The 19351-nt window shown below is 40.9% G+C and overlaps 2 protein-coding genes across 2 annotated transcripts; both read left to right on the plus strand.

Moving 5' to 3' along the window:
- The first annotated feature begins 4 nt into the window (after window positions 1-4).
- On the plus strand, window positions 5-4312 carry ak6 (adenylate kinase 6). The gene is made up of 5 exons (XM_048243102.1): window positions 5-215; window positions 756-848; window positions 1664-1722; window positions 1842-1987; window positions 3436-4312. The coding sequence occupies exons 1-5, from the start codon at window positions 179-181 to the stop codon at window positions 3623-3625; spliced, it is 525 nt and encodes a 174-aa protein (XP_048099059.1). The 5' UTR covers window positions 5-178; the 3' UTR covers window positions 3626-4312.
- Window positions 4313-4624: 312 nt separating this feature from the next.
- Window positions 4625-18268, plus strand: LOC125295255 (MARVEL domain-containing protein 2-like). Its single transcript, XM_048244518.1, is given in 16 exon segments — window positions 4625-4989; window positions 5321-5467; window positions 5470-6473; window positions 6898-6930; window positions 7046-7212; window positions 7359-7524; window positions 7648-7698; window positions 8329-8417; window positions 13098-13329; window positions 13331-13771; window positions 14158-14322; window positions 15182-15300; window positions 16321-16425; window positions 17067-17238; window positions 17867-17908; window positions 18069-18268. Coding segments are annotated over 15 exon segments (3003 nt in total). The 5' UTR covers window positions 4625-4989; window positions 5321-5349; the 3' UTR covers window positions 18168-18268.
- Window positions 18269-19351: the final 1083 nt, after the last annotated feature.

Here is a 19351-nt window from a genome sequence, read left to right on the forward strand (position 1 = left end):
GGACAGCGGCACACTCCAGAGCACGTTTTTGTGATCTGATGCGAATGAAGTTTTGTTATTTGGAATGATTTGACTTGATTTTTGGCCTGAATTTGTGATTTTAGTGGGTTCTCTCTTACTTTTAGTCGTCAGTTATAGAAGTCGCCTGTAAGGCCGTTGATAAAGTGTGCCATCTAGAATGAAAATCATGAAAAGACCAAATATTCTACTGACAGGTAAGGATAGCTTGGAACTAAAGCAATCACATGAGTTGTGGTGGGTATCATCTGTATTTACATAAAGCGATATAAGCTTTTGTGTGTATTTCAGGTAGCACTATATTGTGTATTCACTATGCTTCTCTACGCGTTTTTGACCAAGGCTTGATGCTTAGCTGCTACAGACAGTTGAAAGTTTTCTCATGGTTGCATGCTTCATTTGGAAGAATGAATCACCAACATCAAACTACATTACAATCCCAGGACACGTACATTCAGATATATTACATGTACACCTACATTTTCTTAACAGTTGTTTGGTATGTTTGTGTCGTCAGTTTCTGAAGTCTAATTTAGCCTAATCAATGAATTTCCCCTTGGGATCAATAAAGTATCTATCTATCTATCTATCTATCTATCTATCTATCTAGGTTATTGAAAATGTGAACATAACTGGGGGACCCTTCACAATCTAAAATGCAAAGCTTGTGCTATCAAATATATGCATTAACTGATTGCTTGCTCTGGATTAAGTCTAATTTGTATTTTTCCCCTTAGGAACTCCTGGAGTTGGTAAAACTACCTTGGGGAAGGAGCTAGCCCAGAGAACAGGGTTAACATACATCAATGTAGGTGACCTGGCTCAAGAAGGTAAACCTGCTGGAATGCACAAATTTGTTTACATGGGTGGACCATTCCATATCAAATCAGACAGAGTCCAGGAAAAGGGTTTCTGCACCATCTCTGATTTTTGTACCTAATGTTTTAGTCCTAAAATGAAGACCTGCACACAATTTTTGTTCAATTGTCCAATGTTTTCGTATTTTCTTTGCCTTTTAATTTTTACACTCTAAAATGCTTTATCTTGGGACCCATGTTTAGACATTAATATCTTAAAAAGTCTTATTCATGTCTGTGTATACTACCGGTAAATGTCCATGATTGAGCTACTTTTTCTTATTGAGCCACATAGATAACTACCCCTTTTTAACATGACAGAAATAGCAACCTTACCTTGTTTTATCCTTTAATATTGTAAGGAAATATTGTATTTAAAGAACATTAATAACAAATGTGCATACAAAACAAGTTTACAAAACCCTTAATGTCACTCTTTTTGTACTTTTGTCCAAATCTGGGGCCTTGTATCAAATCAATGAGCATGCAATACAATACACCTCTGATGGTTAATTTTTTGAGTACATTTTTGTCTTCCATCCTACAAAATTTGGCCTGGCTATGAGTAATACTTTTAAAAAATATTCATTCCCAAATATTGCTTCACAGATAATGTGTTTTATTCAGGCTATCAAACTGAAGTAATACAAATATTTTACAGGCCTTGATTTTAGGACCCAATCTTGATGGGTTTGAACAAAATCTTAGATGGTGCAGTAACAACTTTCTCTGATTTGACACAGAGTTGGAATTGGAATACAGCTAACACCGAATTTCTATTTCTTTAGGACAGCTGTTTGATGGATTTGATGACGAATACCAGTGTCCAGTGTTAGACGAGGACCGAGTATGTGCCTGAAAATTATTTTCAATTACTGGTTTACATATGCATCTGTTACAACCTGAAAAGGTTGAAAACCTGAAACCTGTATTTGTGATGTGTTTGTCTGTCTGTGGTGAGCTTAGGTGGTGGATGAATTAGAAGATAAGATGGGAGAAGGAGGTGTTATAGTGGATTACCATGGCTGCGACTTTTTCCCTGAGCGATGGTTCGACATTGTTTTTGTTCTTCGCACAGACAACACAAGTTTGTATAACCGACTGGAAGGCAGGTGAGCAGAAAATCTGTTTTGGTCAAGATCTTTCTGTACTTGATGATAAACAAGCACATACATTTGGGATATCCCTCATTTAAATTGTGCCTCTGTGGAGTAGGGATGTAACGATTACCGGTATAATGGTAAACCGCGATAAAAATGTTGACGATAACAATTACCGTTTTTATTTCAAATATCATGATTACCACGGATGATTACCACGGTGTGGAAACCGTGTGTTTAATCCTTCCCAGCTTCATCCAAGCCTGCTTTTGACATACAGTAGGCCTGAAACAAAACTGGTACCCTACTGATTCTGTTATCTACTTGATGGATTTAACTGTGGCACAAAGCCAATTAAACATGACCAAGGAAAAAGTGAATGGGAGTGGACAACACACAATGCCACGGTAACGCTATGCTATGTATTAAGAATGCTCAGCTCAGCCAGGTTTGTTTGTGCGGTCAGGATGTAGGCCTATGAATGTGAATGAAAATATGCCCTTCTCCAGTAGCAATAGGCCACCTTAAAATGCACCAAAATAAAAGAATCTCCTCAGTAACAATTTTTACCCTCCCTCAGCACCCCCTCTATGAGCACCCCCAGGTGAAAACAAGTTCCAGCGTCCCTGTTTAAATGTTGCACTTTTGATAAGGTTTTGCCTATTTTGTAATATAGTAAATGCTGTCACACTTTTTGAAACTATTTCAGCTTGTGTAAGCCTATTAGTGCTTTCTGAACATATTGAACACACTTAAAAATACCGCGATAATAACGAAAACCGTGATAATTTAACCTCACAGTTATAGTGACCAAAATTTTCATACCGTTACATCCCTACTATGGAGTATACTGTAAATTACATAATATGCCTGTTTTTACCATCTTGCATATTATAGCAGTCATTTCCTTTAAATTACAGGATTCCATGTTTTATTTGGCCAACATTACATGAACACTAGACCTGATACTGACTTACCATTGCAATCATTTATCAAGAATGGAAGTGAAATGTCTAAACACCTTTGCATGCTACATTACAGAATATAATTAGTTAGAAATTGAGATGTAAGGAAGTTTTGTTGTCTTCCTCTTCCTCTTGAGTGCAACTACTTCCCATCACTGTCATTGGAGGAGATTTATGGTCTCTTAATTAAAGGCATTTTTGTTTTTGTAAACTGAACCATGTATGGCCTATATGATCAGTATGGAAATGTGATATTGCCTTAGGTCATTTCTTTGTTTATTGTGCTTAAGCACTTTATTGTGAAACACTTTGGTGCGGCTCAGCCGTCTGTAAATGTGCTATAGAAATAAAAATGGACTTGACTTGATATATTAACTTAAACAAGAATGTGTTTGTGGCCACATCCTACAATTTAATTGCATGATATCCAAACAATACTCACACAAAAGAAAAATAGGATCTAATGGTGGTGAACTAATGTAAACTCTTTGCTAGGGGATACACGGGAAAGAAACTTCAGGACAATGTCCAATGTGAGATCTTCCAGACCATCTACGAGGAGGCCATGGAAGCCTACAAGCCAGAGATTGTTCACCAGTTGCCTAGCAATGAGCCAGAGGACCTGGAGAGGAACCTGGATCAAATTTCACAGTGGATAGAACAGTGGATAAAGGACAATAACTAAACAGATCTCTGACCCCAGCTGTTCGGACTGTATTTGGCAGATGCCGCAATACTTCTCCATCCACACAGCTGTTTAAATGCACGAGTGCAGAGAGGCTTTATCTGTTACACTGCACTTGGTAGAAGTATCACAAGGTGTCTGAGGCTTGAGTGGCCGACAGAAATTACAGTTTTATTTTTATAGTGTACACAGCACCTTACACACGTAGGATGTTTGTGTGAGGTTTTTGTAAGAAACGTGGTGATTGTTTGGATAAGTAAAAGATTGAACAAGACTATTGTAATTTGGCACTTATATTCCAGTTAAGGTTTTAAGTTTGAAAGTAGTTTCCAAGACAATAATCTGACTTAACTGTCCCGATCTTCATGACAAATAGAAGGAATAGGAGTTTTGACTCAAGTTTGTTCACTCAGGCCTTATATAGCCTTAGTGTGTTAGAACAAATGTTTAATGCATAGTCTATTATTGTACAAAACTGTATTGCTAAAGGCAGAACTCTACAATTTAATACAATGATGATGCCCATGTCTACTGGTCCTGCAGTTTATATGAAAATCAAGATATGCAGTTGTTCGGCCTGAATGGTTGGTTAGATGGATGTCATCAGTAGGCCTATCAGTAATGAAATGAACAGACAGTCTATTGGCTCTGAGTAGACTACAAATAAAAACGAATGCTGAATAAGTTCCCCCTTATCTTTGTGATACACTAAATTTCCTATATCGTGGTTAAAAAGTATGTCTGTAAGTTACCATTTTCAAACATCATTATTGTTAATAAGCTATATGATTATTGTGTAGCCTAGTGTTTATTGTATATTTATTAGGCATTTCGCGTTTGAATTCATACCGGTCAGACAGGTTGAACAAAGACGTCATCTTTAGGGATGGACTTATAGAAGAGACAACCCCCGGCGCGCTAACGTTTGTGGTGGAAGGTAATTGCATGCAAGGTAAAAGGGTTTTTATCTGACACAGGTGAGTAGACTACATTTTGAATTTAATTGTCAACGAAAACAGTCGACGAGGGTCACAACTCTTCGGGCATTGAGAACAGTAACACCTGTACACATAATTAGAATAGGTCTAGACAGAAGTAGCCTGACAATCCGTCGAAACTCGTAGTCTTTTCCAGAGCATCCGTTTTGTTTATTCAGGTTTCTTGTCGATATATACTTAGTAGAGACTTTTGGTGTATGTCTAGTTTTAAAAACATTGTCTAACATATATCCAATAATGTTACACAGAAACGTGAATATAAGTTTTTTTTTTCTTGTTCAGACTGGGATCATCTTGGTCTGCAGGTGCGGTGAAACAGCCATTTGCGGACCTCAGAGCAGCACAAAGCTTAGCCTACTGAGGAAGGTAACTATGTTTGAGTTCTTTCTCTGAATTGTAGCCGACTCTCACATTAGATAGTTTAGGCCTTTACAGATAGCCTACCCCTCGTATTTAGTAGACAATTGAATGTGCTACTTAATGAATATGAACGGTTTTTTGCGTGTGGGTTGGGGAGGGGCGGTATGGTAGCCTACCTAAGTCAGGTAATTTTGCAATAAAAAGCCTCTTTGTGTTAAAAACTATTAGTATAGGCTATTATTGTAGAAAAGTGGCGCAGACACTTGTTGAAAAATTCATATTACATACACCTGATCTTATCAGCAGTTCTAATTTACTGTTAATTCTTACACCGTAGGTTCTGTGGAGAGAAAAAAAACACTCACCATGTCTGCATGGAATGGGTCAAATGCTCACTTTGACCGGGTCAGAGATGTACCACATTATGACCAGGTGCCCATCGGGTCACTTGCAAGGGACACAGAGCTAGCACTGAGTGCAGACCCCTCCCACCCCCACCCCTTCCTGCGTACCCTCCAGTTGGATCTGAGTTCTACCCAAGCGACACAGAGGACAACCACGACGATGCCATGGACATCAAACCTGTCCGTCGCTTCCTCCCCGACTCTGTGAAGAACTTTTTCCGGGGCAGTAAGCGTTGGTCGTCCCGTTCAGCCGCACCAGACAACAACACCACCTCTGGTGGCGTGCCATGCTCTCCTCCAAACTCCTGCCCCCCTTCTCCAGGTCCCCCCGGCTCATACCTTGATCCCTACGGGGGGTCCGGAGGTAGCTACACTTCCCAAAAAGAGCGTGAAGCCATGTTGTTGGGGGAGCCGGTGGAGTCGGTGTCCGGGGTGTCTGGGCGCTCGGCCATGACCTACAGCGAGCGCGTGGAGGAGTACCACCAGCGCTACTCCTACATGAAGTCCTGGGCTGGGCTGCTGCGCATACTGGCCTGTGTGGAGCTGCTGCTTGGAGCGGCCGTCTTCGCCTGCGTCTGTGCCTACATACACAAGGACAACGAGTGGTTCAACATGTTCGGGTACTCCCAGCCCGGAATGGGGATCGGGGGTATGGGTGGTGCCATGTATGGGGGTGGGAGCCAGTACACGGGGCCCAAGACTCCCTTTGTCCTTGTGATCGCTGGCTTGGCCTGGGTGGCGACCATCATACTGCTGGTACTGGGCATGACCATGTACTACCGCACCATCCTGCTGGACTCCAGCTGGTGGCCAATCACAGAGTGTATCCTCAATTTTGCGTTGAGCATGCTGTACATGTCTGGTGGCGTCGTCTATGTGAATGACACTAACCGGGGGGGCCTCTGCTTCTACCATGTGTTCAACAATGGCCCCAATGCAGCCTTTTGCCGCACTGAAGCAGGCCAAACAGCAGCCATTATTTTCCTCTTTGTTAACATGTTGGTGTATCTGGTGGGTTCTGGTGTTTGCCTGAAGTTATGGAGGCACGAGGCGGCCCGAATGCGCCGTGAGGCCTTAGCACAAGAGGTGAGGCATTCTAAAACCCTACTGTAGGTAAAGGTGCATATCTGCTGAAATAATTCTGATATGAGGTCAGCAGTTAGTCAGAAAAAATGTCTCCTTTCTTCATGCTTTAGAAGCAACATTTGCTGTGATGGTATGACTCGGTCTGTGCCACTTTGTTTTCCATTCACAGAAACGGGATTGTAAACAAACCCTGGAGTGTTTTTGAGTGTGTACACTCATAACTAGTAGAACATGTGGATAATTTATTTGAATGATTATGATCTAGGACTTCACTTTTAAATGTCAATGTGTTGTATAAAAAAACAGATGCCTTGCTTTGTTTTTAAGTTGCTCAGTGAATCATTGTTGTGTGTGTTTTTTTATGAGTGGGCGACATTTCTGAACAACATGACCCTCCCTTGTTTTTTTGGTTTGTCCTTTACAGATGAAGACGACCGCATCAGTGCCATTTGGATTGGTAATTCCTATTCTTCTTTTAAGCAACATGTGTACATGCATGTTAAACCATTTCCTTCATATAGTTATTTTCCAACGTCCATCTCTGCTGTTAATTGGTGTTCTCATGTGTGCAGACCGGCCCAGGCTCCAGTGTTTCTGAACCAGTGAGGCAAGCTATGCTGTCAGTTCAGCCTGATGGCCGATCACTGTCTCCCGGACCCACACTAGAGCCGGAGATCATCCGGGGTCACATTCCAGCCGGACACATTCCCAAACCTGTGATAATTCCAGATTATGTGGCGTAAGTTATAGGATCTAATTTGAATTCAATTTCAGAAGTATTCATTTTAGAAGTATATACTTGATGTCTTTACTCCTACCTTTTTCAGTTTGCCTTTCCCTGTTTTTCTCCTCTTTCTTTCTCTCTCTTTCATTATACACATACAGGAAATACCCCTCTATTTACTCGGATGAGGAGCGAGACAACTATAAGGCAGTGTTCAATGACCAGTACGCAGAGTACAGGGAGCTACACGCTGAGGTTGAAGTCCTGATCAAGAAGTTTGATGAGATGGACAACATGATGCAGAACATCCGTCCTACCAGCCAAATGGTACCTGATGTACCTCTTGGTGACCCTTAACATAATCAATGGCAGCTATTTAGTATTTACTGGTAGTTATATACAGAGCAAGCACAGACTCAAGGTATATTGTATTGTGTGTTTCTCCATCAGGAGAAGGAGCGTGTCGATGCCGTTATTCAAGAGTATCAGAGGAAAAAAATGGTGAGTGGTAGTGGCCTCTTAATATGTTGTTTCTAACATAACAATATGTCTGAAGTGTCTGCTGGGAGTTTCCGGTGTCTCCACTCCCATTTCAGTATGCACCTGAACAGAATTCCCCCTCTGCATCTTGTCTGCCTGGCACGTTCACAACCAAATTCCTAGTTTTCAGTTTCATAAGTTCAGATTTTTTGTTGTGGCATTTGTGCATAACACTCTAATTATTGTTCTGAAAAACCCAGCACAACCCCACATGTTGACCACATTTCATTCTATATCACTGCACTACCACAAATTGATACAAAAGTTAGAGTCTCAACATTGCTTGGCAACCATTCTAATAGAGGGAATATTATTTTTTGGCAGAAGAATGATTATGAATAAATCGTTAAATTTCTCGGTGCCGTTCGTGAAATCTTTCCAGGTGTGGTAACCTTTTAAGAAAAGCAATAAGCCACTGAAGTCCATATGTTGAGTTTTAGTCAAATATTGTTTTGGGGTTATTTATATACTTCTACAATTGTGTCCATGTAATGTATTTTAATTTCTTGCTTTAAATGTGTACTGTGTACACCATATACACATGCATCTGTGCATGATTTTATGACGATCATTTTTATGCTCTAACCACAGGATCCCACTTTCTTGGAGAAAAAAGAGAGGTGTGAATATCTCAAGAGCAAGCTGGCTCACATCAAGCAGAAAATATATGAATATGAACATTAAAACACACATTAATGGCCACAGCTTAGCAAGGAAACACAGTGGAGTGCCTTCAGAATGGAATAAGTTAGCAGCGGATGGTCATGGCTTGCCCAGATTCCAGCCTCATTGACTCAGATGAAAGCATCTGCCTGCCTGTCAACTGAGAGATGCACTTCTTGGAATGGTGCTACAAATAGATGAGGACAACAGTTTCTGATCACTGAATGCCATATGATAGCATGCCTTTGCTTGGAAAAGGTATAGGACCCTGGACCGTGATAAAATACGAATCGTGTTTGATTTGCGAATGTGAGGGCTCAATCGCAACACGCCAGCTTTTGAATGTTTATAATTTCCAGCCATTTTTAGCAAGGAATTATGGATGAACTTAAATATTGTATGATCCATGTTTTCAGTAATATTAATGAGCTTTACCTTTTAAATGTCAAGGTTTGTGTTCTTATTCTTCCTCATCAGTAAGCATATTAGTGATGGAGAGAAAGTGTTCTTTGTATTTATATGTACTTAGTTAAAAAGGAGTTTGAAGGAATAGGAAAATGGCATGCAAATGTCTGTGCAGATGATGGATTTATTTGAAATGTGTAGCTTATAGCTTTCTGCATGGATTTTAGTTGTCTTACTGCATAAAACAACAAAATGAAAATCTGTCTTGTCTTTTCTTGCTTTTTTTGGTCATGCGATTGTTAAAATAAGGTAGATAGATAGATAGATACTTTATTGATCCCCAGGAAAAATTCAAGGTCTCAGTAGCATACAGACAACACACAAACATTCACTTACAGCAGAAAAAGTAATTCAAAGTATATAATATAAAAAACACAACTAAACAATAAGGACAGTAGAAGATAAAGAATATACTAAAATACAAATTATACTAACTAACACTTAATCTAAATCAATTCTAAAAACAGTATCCACATAGTGGGTGATTAATCAAATCAATGACTGAGCCTGTGATTCTCTGCATAGTAACGTAAGGTGCTCTGTGTGAGTGAGTGTCATGGTAATAGTGCAAATGAGTAAGTCCAACAGTGCAAGAATAAAGTCTATATATCTATATATATATAACTATATAAAGAAAAGGTATAAGTGTGGCCACAGTTCAGCTGTGGCATGGAGGGAGGGGTTATGCATATGTGCTAATATAGCACGCAAACAGTGAGGCAGAAAGACGGTGGTAAAAAGTGGCTAGTGGACAGACAGTATCCAAACATGGAGGGGGTGAAGAGGCAGACAGACTATGCAGAGAAGTCTATCTCTCCTCTTGCCTTAAGTGAAGCATTGAACAGTTCAATGGCCCTGGGGACAAACTTCCTCAGTCTGTCTGTTGTGCAAGGCAGTGAGCGAAGTCTCCAGCTGATCAGGCTCTTCTGCTTAACAATAGTGCTGTGGAGTGGGTGACACTCATTGTCCAAGATGTTGATCCGTTTGTTTAGGGTCCTTTTGTCAGATATTGAAGTGATGCACTCTAGTTCAGCTCCCACTACAGAGCCAGCTTTCCTTACCAGCCTGTCAATTCACCCCGCATCCTTCTTTGTGCTTCCTCCCGAGCATACCACTGCATAGAAGAGGACGCTGGCAACAACAGACTGAGGAGCTTGCTGCACACATTGAAGGACCGCAGCCTCCTCAGGAAGTACAGCCTGCTCTGCCCTTTCTTGTAGAGTGCGTCAGTGTTGGCTGACCAGTCCAGTTTATTGTCCAGGTGGAGACCCAGATACTTGTAGGCGCTTACCACCTCCACGTTGACCCCATCAATGGGGACTGGTAGCAGAGTGGGCTTAGACCTGCGGAAATCCACCACCATCTCCTTGGTCTTTGAAGTGTTGAGTTGAAGATGATTGAGTTTGCACCATTGCACAAAGTCCTCCACCAGGCTCCTGTACTCCTCCTCCTGCCCGTTCCTGCAGATACATTCAGAGTCGTGGACACCTCAACAGGCACAGGCAATGAGGCCTCAGGCGGGGGCAGGGGTGATGGTGGTCACCGGCTTAGGTCGTAGGTCGTCACCGGGATGAGGTGGTGGTAGGGCAGGCACGGAAACAAGCGCCGTGTCAGAGTCATGTTGTAGAAGTGGTTCAACTGGTTCTCCCTGTCCAGGTCCCCATCCACAGAGCTGCTGTTCTTCTTCAGGCCAGTGATAATCTTCAGGCCAGTGATAATCTTCATGCCGTCCCATGCCTCCTTCATGTTGTTTTCCTGCAACTTCTGTTCCACCGTCTTGACATTGCTGGTTATCCAAGGCTTGTTGTTGGGAAAGCAGCGTACAGTTCTGGTGGGAACAACAATGTCCATACAGAAGTTCAGGTAGTCAGTTGTGCACTGTGTGACCTCCTCTAAGTCCTCTCCATCCTGTAACACACTCCAGTCAATGCACTTGAAGCAGTCTCTCAGAGCCTCATCCGCTTCTAGTGTCCACTTTCTGAAGGTGCGTGTGGCAACTGGTAGCCTCTGTACTTTGGGCTTGTACATTGGCTGGAGATGAATGAGGTTGTGGTCTGACTTTCCCAGTGGGGGAAGGGGGTTTGCACTGTATGCATCCCCCTCAGGGGGTTTGCATACATGAGGTCTATTGTCCTGTTTTTCCTTGTAGGGCAGTCAACAAACTGGTAGAAATTCGTGAGTGTGGAATCCAGTGTTATGTGATTGAAGTCACCAGAGATCACAAAAAAGGCATCAATGTGTGTTGGGTTTGAAGCCTTGCGATTGTGGAGTGGATGACGTCACACGCTGTATCCGGGAGAGCTCGAGGTGGAACGAAGGTAAGTGCAGATCAAGGTAGAACTCTATAATGTTGATCTGTTGAAGTCCACTCTTATTAAATAGACAACAATATCATATATAAATGTATATAAATGTTAAGTGTTCCAATGCAAAGCAAACCTCATGTCTGTATCTTTTCTCTCTTTGTCTCACATTAGAATCTTTTTTAAAAGGCATACCTTTAATTGAAATAATGAATGATGATGACATTAAATTAATTTACCCTTTTTTTTTATGTTTTTACGAGTTTTCATGTAGGCCTTATTAATAAATATAAGCCTATTTGATAAACCAATTGCATATCTGTTTCACTGTTCCTTTTGTGAACTTATGAGAGGCAGACAGGTGAATTGGGGGAAACAAAAGAGCTTCCTGGTATGACATGACTGGAGCAGTTGAACCTGTTGGAGTACTTTTATGTAGGCTACTTGAATGATGGCGTCTTTCAAAACAGTGTCCGCTTTCTGGGCGAAGCTTCGGGGCGGAGCATGTCCACCTGTATCGAGAGGGAGGATGCGGACAGGTGTGTCTAACATTATTAGCATAATGTGTCATCCTTGGGGATAGAGGACAAGTTGTTGTTTTTCAGACTACAGCAACACCTCAGTGGAGCAGGTGAGTCGCCTTTTTTTGTTTATGTAGTAGGCTAGTTTAGGCTTATCTGTTCATGCAAAGTGTAGTATTCTTAGTAAATTTGCTTGATGTGCTTTCTGTTGTAAATGGGAGGTCATATTTTTGGTGTTTTTATCGTGTTTCCTCGTTTTCCAAGTGCCTTTTGTCTCGAGGTGTAGGCTTCTTCAAAAAGCCATCGAAAAATATAGCCTATGGTTTTAAGATTTTAAAGTTTTATTTATTTCTTTATTTTTAACATTTTAAGAAGGTGCGTGGCTTATAGGCGGTATTAAAGGGGATAGGCCCACCTGAACACACGATACTATCTCAAGATTTTTTTTCTTCAAGCATCAATAGACCTCTCCGGAATATGTCCCCAATTCTCATAACTCCTTAATTATGGTTGCCTATATAACATAGGCCTACCGTCACAAATACACGTTGTCATTTCTATTTTCATTATTATTTTCAAATTATTTTTTGTTAGTGACTAGATGTTGATTATTTGTAGGCTATAGACTGCTGTAATCGTTGTTTTTTTGTCTGTAGGCCTACATATGGATTGTTTTATCTTCATTCTACATTTCCACCCTTTACAGCAAATGTGAAACTTTGATAAGAGTGAGGATCCAGCACAATGCCGTCAAATAAGCAGAGTAGCTCGCCTCCCTATGGAAGCAACAGGTAGGGTGTCATACCAAGCTCAAGTGCTTTTGCTGACCTATTTATGTACGATATCATTTGCTTCCATTATGAGAATGTAAGGCAGAGAAATTTTCATTTCTTGCATTGTTTCATATATCTGAATATAGCTTGATTTCATAAACTTTTATTCCAATTTACAGTTTACAGTTTGACATGCTCAGAAACTGAAACATAATAGTAAAAGCATTTACTCCAGACTCTCCACCCTGGGTGGCAGGTCCTTTAGTGCCTTGGCCCCCAAACTCTGGAACTTCTTTGTGCCTGTCCTTCTCTTCTTTTCTTCAAAGCACATCTCAAGACCTTTCTGTTTAATAATCACTTCTCCTCCACACCAAACACATAGCTCCATACAGATAACTTGTCTTTGTTGTATTGTTTTGTTTTTGTTATTGTGTTTCCCTGCCTTCCTACTATGTAAAGCGACCTTTGGTTTGAGAAAGGCGCTATATAAAAGAAACATTTATTATTATTATTATTATTATTATTATTATTATTATTATTATTTAGCCTACACGATAATGAGCAGCAGATGTAGAATTATAGATATTTGTATGGGTGTGATCGCTGTAGAATACAAATCCTCCTTTTGTCTGCAGACATGGCCACCGGAACCGATCGCAGCACACCTTCTCTTACGAAGAGAAGCTCCTGCACTTTTACCGCTGGACTTCCCCACCTGGTGTGATGAAGATCATCTCCATCATCATCATCATTATGTGTGTGGCTGTGTTTGCCTGTGTGGCCTCCACACTGGTCTGGGACTATGACATGTCTGCCATGGGCATGGGAGGCCTTGGAACAGGGTTGGGAGGTGGTGGGATGTATGGCGGGGGGCTATGGAGGAAGCTATGGTGGGGGAGGCACTTATGGTGGGGGTTCTTTTGGTGGGGGATCAGGCACAGGAGGCTATGGCTATGGTGGGAGTGGGTACATGGATCCCAAATCAGGCAAGGGCTTCATCATTGCGATAGCAGCCATCACCTTCATCGCTGTGCTCATCATCCTCATCCTGGTGGTGTCACGCCAGAGCACCTCACAATCACCCAAATTTTACTTGGCGTCCACCATCATTTCGGCCATCCTGGCTCTTTTGATGCTCATTGCCACTATTGTCTACATGGTGGCTGTTAACCCACAGGCCCAGACGTCAGGGTCTATAATGTACAGCCAGATCCAAATGATGTGTTCCCAGTTCCAAAACCAACAGCAGGCCTCGGGCATCTTCATCAACCAGTACCTGTATCACTATTGTGTGGTGGAGCCACAGGAGGTGAGTGTGTAGTGATGATAATCTGTCACTGTAATGAATGGCCAGTGTGTATTTGTACAGGTTGAACATAACGGCTCTGCATAATTCACATGGTCATTTTGTGTTTATGAAATTGAGATTTTGCACAATTCAGTAGTTCATCTTTTCTTGTAATTTCATAAATCACAACATGTGAAAATGCATTCCTTCTACATTAACTTGCCTATGAATTGTCCTTTGATCATCATCATTGTTTGTATAAGTGTTTCCTGCATGTCATTCCTTGAGTTTCACCACTCTAAAATTTGCCATGTCACATTTACAAGGTGAAGTTTGGGCCATGATGTCATTGTTAATCTTAAAAACTGTGTTGATTCCAAGACCATTCCTGCCACCTTCTCTTTCAGGCCGTTGGTATTGTTCTTGGCTTTCTCATTGTCGTGGGCCTCATCATCCTGCTGGTATTTGCGGTGAAGACTCGCGGGCAGATCCGCAGATATGGCAGGGACCGCGTCCTGTGGGAGGAGGTCAAGATGCTCCGAGATGCGGGACCCAAGAGTGTTGGGGAGTGGGTGAGTGGAGAGTGACCCTCCTCTCTGTCGAAACGTCCTGTTCGGATGTAGAATACACTGACTTGACTTTTGTCGTGAAATATTCATTCTCAACTGTTGCCATGGGGACTTGTAGATGAAGGTTGATGTTGAAATCAAACACACTTGTGGACTCTGAAGCAACCTTGAGAAGAGAAGTTTTCTTGTTCCTTTTAATTAAATGTATTCAAATTTTTTAAAGAGTTTACCAAAAATCAAGACAAATAGCATTCAAATAATCACTTTGACCTTGGATAGAAAGTGCATGACATGTTTTGGTTTTTGATTTAATCAGGTTATGTCACATGCAGAGATACCAGGATGGATGGGGTGGGGTTAGTAGTTTCATGTCCAGTTTCTGGGTGTGGTTTCCTACAGCCTTTTCATTTGTAAAAAAGTTGTAAGGTTGTTTTGATAAACAGAGGAAATGTTTCCTAAAATAAACTCTTGTTAACTCTCAACCTTACATACCATCTTTGTTGTAATGTCTGTGTATCTTTATGCTACTCCCTCACTGATTTTTCTCCTCTCATTGAGTTGTAATCAACTGTTTTACCGTCCATGTGTGTCAGTTTCTGCTTGGGTAAAGTGGGGGAACCGGTATAGTCAGGTCAAGATTTCGAGTTCATTTAAACTATTTACCACACAGGCAGGGTTGGCCTCCTCTGTGGAATGCATGCAGGTGTCCATTTCTACCAGTTTTCTGCCCCTATAGACATGTGTGGCGTACACAGAGAGTGAAATGTTTTAAATCCATTTCATTGTAAGTTCTTGTTGTATGTTCTTTGCATCTGTAGAAACAGACCTAGTTATAGAGTGCCCTCCTATATCCTGGTTCTAGGTGACGAGTGTATCGGGTGAACCAAACGCTCTGGTGAATGACTACAATGACCAAGTTGGTGGTTCTATAAACTACCTGGATGAAGGCATGGATAAGGAGAGACCCATATACCTCCCAGGGTGAGCTGATGTTTAAAATCAAATATTCTACAAGATGGCTTCCCACTTCACTTGTATAATGGTAACCTGAGCTGTAGACAATGAAAGTAAAACTATGTGGGTAGGGAAAGTCTTTCTTTGATATACCAAGCATTCCAAAAGCCTGAAAAAAATGTCTAATGACAGTGGTCAGAAAATTTGTTCATAATGGGCCATACTATACTAGATGTAGATTATAGGCAGATAACAAATTACTTCATTGTTTATTTTGAAAAGGTACCAGAAGAAGTATTTATTTGAAGAAAAGAGAGCACACTATATTGCAGAGAGTTGAGTCTGATATCTGATCCTCACATTCACACTGTGGGCAGCTGTACACAGGACAGCTTTATGTAAATGTCAAATGTGGGCAGCCGTGGCCTACTGGTTAGTGCTTCGGACTTGTTACTGGAGGGTTGCCGGTTCAAACCCCAACCAGTAGGCACGGCTGAAGTGCCCTTGAGCAAGGCACCTAACCCCTCACTGCTCCCCGAGCGCCGCTGTTGTTGCAGGCAGCTCACTGTGCCGGCATTAGTGTGTGCTTCACCTCACTGTGTGTTTACTGTGTGCTGAGTGTGTTTCACTAATTCACGGATTGGGATAAATGCAGAGACCAAATTTCCCTCACGGGATCAAAAGAGTATATATACTTATACTTATACTTATACTTATACATCTACACAGACCTCGTCTCATCAGAGGTGTCTAAACATTCAATAAACAAGAAACAACAAATATAAGTTCTTTTAAAACTCACATACTTAGTCCTGTGGCTTTTTTTTTACAGTAGTGTGATCTTACATAGGCTCTTTTGTTGGGCTATTTGTTTTGTTACCTGGACAGGAAGAGCTTGTTTCACAGGTTGTCAGAGGACCACTGAACAAATTTGAATACTATCCACATCATGCAATTAACCATTTAGATCCCAAATGACTGTAGCAAAGTTACTTGTAGGTGTATGTGTGTGTTGTTTATTTAAAGGGTTTGTCTGTGTGTCTGCAGGAGCTCTGACATTACAAGCTCCTTGGGTGGCCTGAAGAGCAAGCGGAAGGGCAGTGACATGGGAACAGAATCTGCGGATGAACTGGATGACCTTGACTTGGACAGGTAAGGGTCTGTTTGGTCAGAAATGGGGTTCATGGAGATTGATAATGTAGAAATAGTTTGGTAGGAGTGAGGAAAGCTCAGATATGTATATTTTAGGTTTTATATTTTAGGTTGAAGAACATTATTTTACCCAGTAAGAAGAGATTGTTAGGGCAGCCGTGGCCTACTGGTTAGCACTTCGGACCTGTAACCAGAGGGTTGCCGGTTCGAACCCCGACCAGTAGGCACGGCTGAAGTGCCCTTGAGCAAGGCACCTAACCCCTCACTGCTCCCCGAGCGCCGCTGTTGATGCATGTGTGTGTTTCACTAATTCACGGATTGGGATAAATGCAGACCAAATTTCCCTCACGGGATCAAAAGAGTATATATACTTATACTTCGATATGTTTCCCTTCCAGCTTGCTTCGAAAAAGTCTTATTCTAGGTCACCCATAGAATTGGAAAAAAAGATGTTGAACCATGTGTAAACAAATAATAAGTGAAATCTGATGACACAGTGGGATACAGCAGGGCTTTTCAAACAACATTTAGCATGGCTCCATTTCTCGAGACACACACACACACACACACACACACACACACACACACACATCCATATCACCTGCCCATATTTATTTCTCCCTCACTTCCGTGTTTTGCAGTGAGTTCCCTCCTATTGTCACTGAGGAGCAGAGGCTGGACTATAAGCGTGCGTTTGATAGGGACCACATGGAGTACAAGCGGATTCAAGCGGAGATCGATGATGTTAACCTGGGAGTGACCGAGGTGGACAGAGAGCTGGACAGACTGCAGGAGGGTAGCCCACAATTCCTGGTGGGTTTCACAGAGAGTATAGACCCTTTCAACAATAAAAACAAAAACAATGCTTGAATGTTCTATTTGGTTCCCAATCTACTTCCTCTGCATTAAGATAACATATGGAATGTTAAAACGGAAGCCTTGTGGGGCCAACTATGATGCTGATAATGGAACTCTCTTGAAAGGGTAAACAGTGTCCGCACACTCCTTTCTCTTTTAGTATTTGTATTAGCCAATTCGGCACACCGCCTTCATCAGGGTTTCACACAGACACTGCAGACAATAGTCTGTCCCAGAATTTACCCCGAAACAAAATGACAGTATTACCGTAATATCCCACCTATTAATTAAGATTTTTGTATTGATTATGCAACATTTCTTCCACTATGAGGGCTATACATGGGAATGGGTTTCCTTTCTTCATTCTGATTAAATAACTGATCTGATTCTGATAATTTGAGCTAGTTGGCACTGTGGTTAATACACATGTGCGGTCAATATTGGTTTTGTCTTTTTTAATGTGCGTAGAACACCACTGTGCAGCATAATGCGGTTTATACAGGGGAAATTACTGTCTCGCTTAATTTTGCCTCCTGATTAGGACTTTGAACCTAACTGGCGGTCAATTTGTTTTTGTTAACAGGATGCCATGGATGAATACAACAGACTGAAGACCCTAAAGAAGGTATGTAAATATTTCCAATCTAACTGCTGTTGCTTTTAAACCTTGCTCTCAGCTCAAATTCTAAAAGATTTTCAGTTTTGACCCACCTTTTGCCCAAACGTTCAACCCATTAAAACCTCAATATAAATGCTTTTCTCTTCATTGTTCTGTCCCTTTGTAGTCATCAGAATACCAAATGAAGAAGATGAGGAGCAAGTACCTGAAGGCTAAGATGTCCCACTTGAAGAAGAGGGTCAATCAGTATGATCACAGACCATGAAGACTTCTGACCTTTCACCTTTCACTTGTTGTCTATGCCTGTTCTGTGCTCAGGTCTTTTAGTATTTCTGTGTGTTTTTTTTTTTTTTTTTTAGATTAGGACAAGACAAGTCAAATTGTGTATCTGTTTTTGACTGCTCTCGTGCGTGAACAAGTGTTGTGCTGCAGTCTGGGAAGGTACAGAAGCAATGTGATGAAGTGACTGCAGCACTCTTGTGGGCTACAAGTTCCTCTACCATGAATGTATAAGTCTCATTATTCTTTTACTCTTCTTATATTAATATGCCGTTATTTAAACACTTTTTAAAGCTTTTACTCAAATCCAAGATTGAGCCTCAAAACAAAATTTAAAGCCTCAAAACAAAAGTTAAACTTTTTTTCAGTGACCTCTTTATTTAAGCAGATGTAGGCCTAATACTGTGACTGGATCTGTATTGATATTTAGATTCCTTCATGTCACTCTTTAATGGATGTATAGATAAATATTGTGGCATGTGACTTGCATTTAAAAGATTATTATTCTCAGGTAATCAAATCAGCACTATAGGCAATTAAAGTTGTATTTACTTCTCAGAGCTTGCCCGATATCAAGGGATTAAGTGTACAGTGTGTGTGTTTTTATATTTTGTAAAGATGGATTTCAAATAAAAGATGATTTCTGGATTATCTAACACAACGTTGTTATCCTCTATCATATATTATATTATATTGTATTATATTATATTGTATTGTATTATATTATATTATATTATATTATATACACGGGTTTCCCGTTTACCAACAAAACTAGATGCGCGCGCAGCCGTGAGGCAGAAGACGCTTGGTGGCCGTCCACAACATTATAAACTTAACCTAAATAGTCGGCTGTTGTAAGCTACAATCGGATTTTTTTGTATACCCCTGTTGTCTCAATGATAATAACATCTCATTTCAGACTATATTTCAAAGTTTAACGTTCATTTGGATTATTAATATAACATCGTATTTTGTCATTTTTGGCGAAGACATGCATTCCGTTAGGGATATTGAACATATTTAACATTCTCTAACCATCGTGATTTCGAATTGGTGCAGTTTTCAGCACAAAAACTCATTTTATTATTTTGCTCTTTTGCATTGCTCTATGCTGTTCTATAGTGCTTTCTGCTTCTTGGTTGCGCACGCATGTTTTCGTGACGTTCCAAA

The sequence above is a fragment of the Alosa alosa genome, chromosome 5 (assembly GCF_017589495.1).
Source record: "Alosa alosa isolate M-15738 ecotype Scorff River chromosome 5, AALO_Geno_1.1, whole genome shotgun sequence".
NCBI classification, from domain to species: domain Eukaryota; kingdom Metazoa; phylum Chordata; class Actinopteri; order Clupeiformes; family Clupeidae; genus Alosa; species Alosa alosa.

What these genes read in the sequence shown, in the direction of transcription:
- ak6 (XM_048243102.1), top strand. Translation starts at nt 179, where the DNA reads ATGAAAATCATGAAAAGACCAAATATTCTACTGACAG. An exon ending in AGGTGACCTGGCTCAAGAAG is followed by an intron (nt 849 to 1,663) that starts GTAAACCTGCTG and finishes CTATTTCTTTAG; the next exon opens with GACAGCTGTTTGATGGATTT. An exon ending in CAGTGTTAGACGAGGACCGA is followed by an intron (nt 1,723 to 1,841) that starts GTATGTGCCTGA and finishes TGGTGAGCTTAG; the next exon opens with GTGGTGGATGAATTAGAAGA.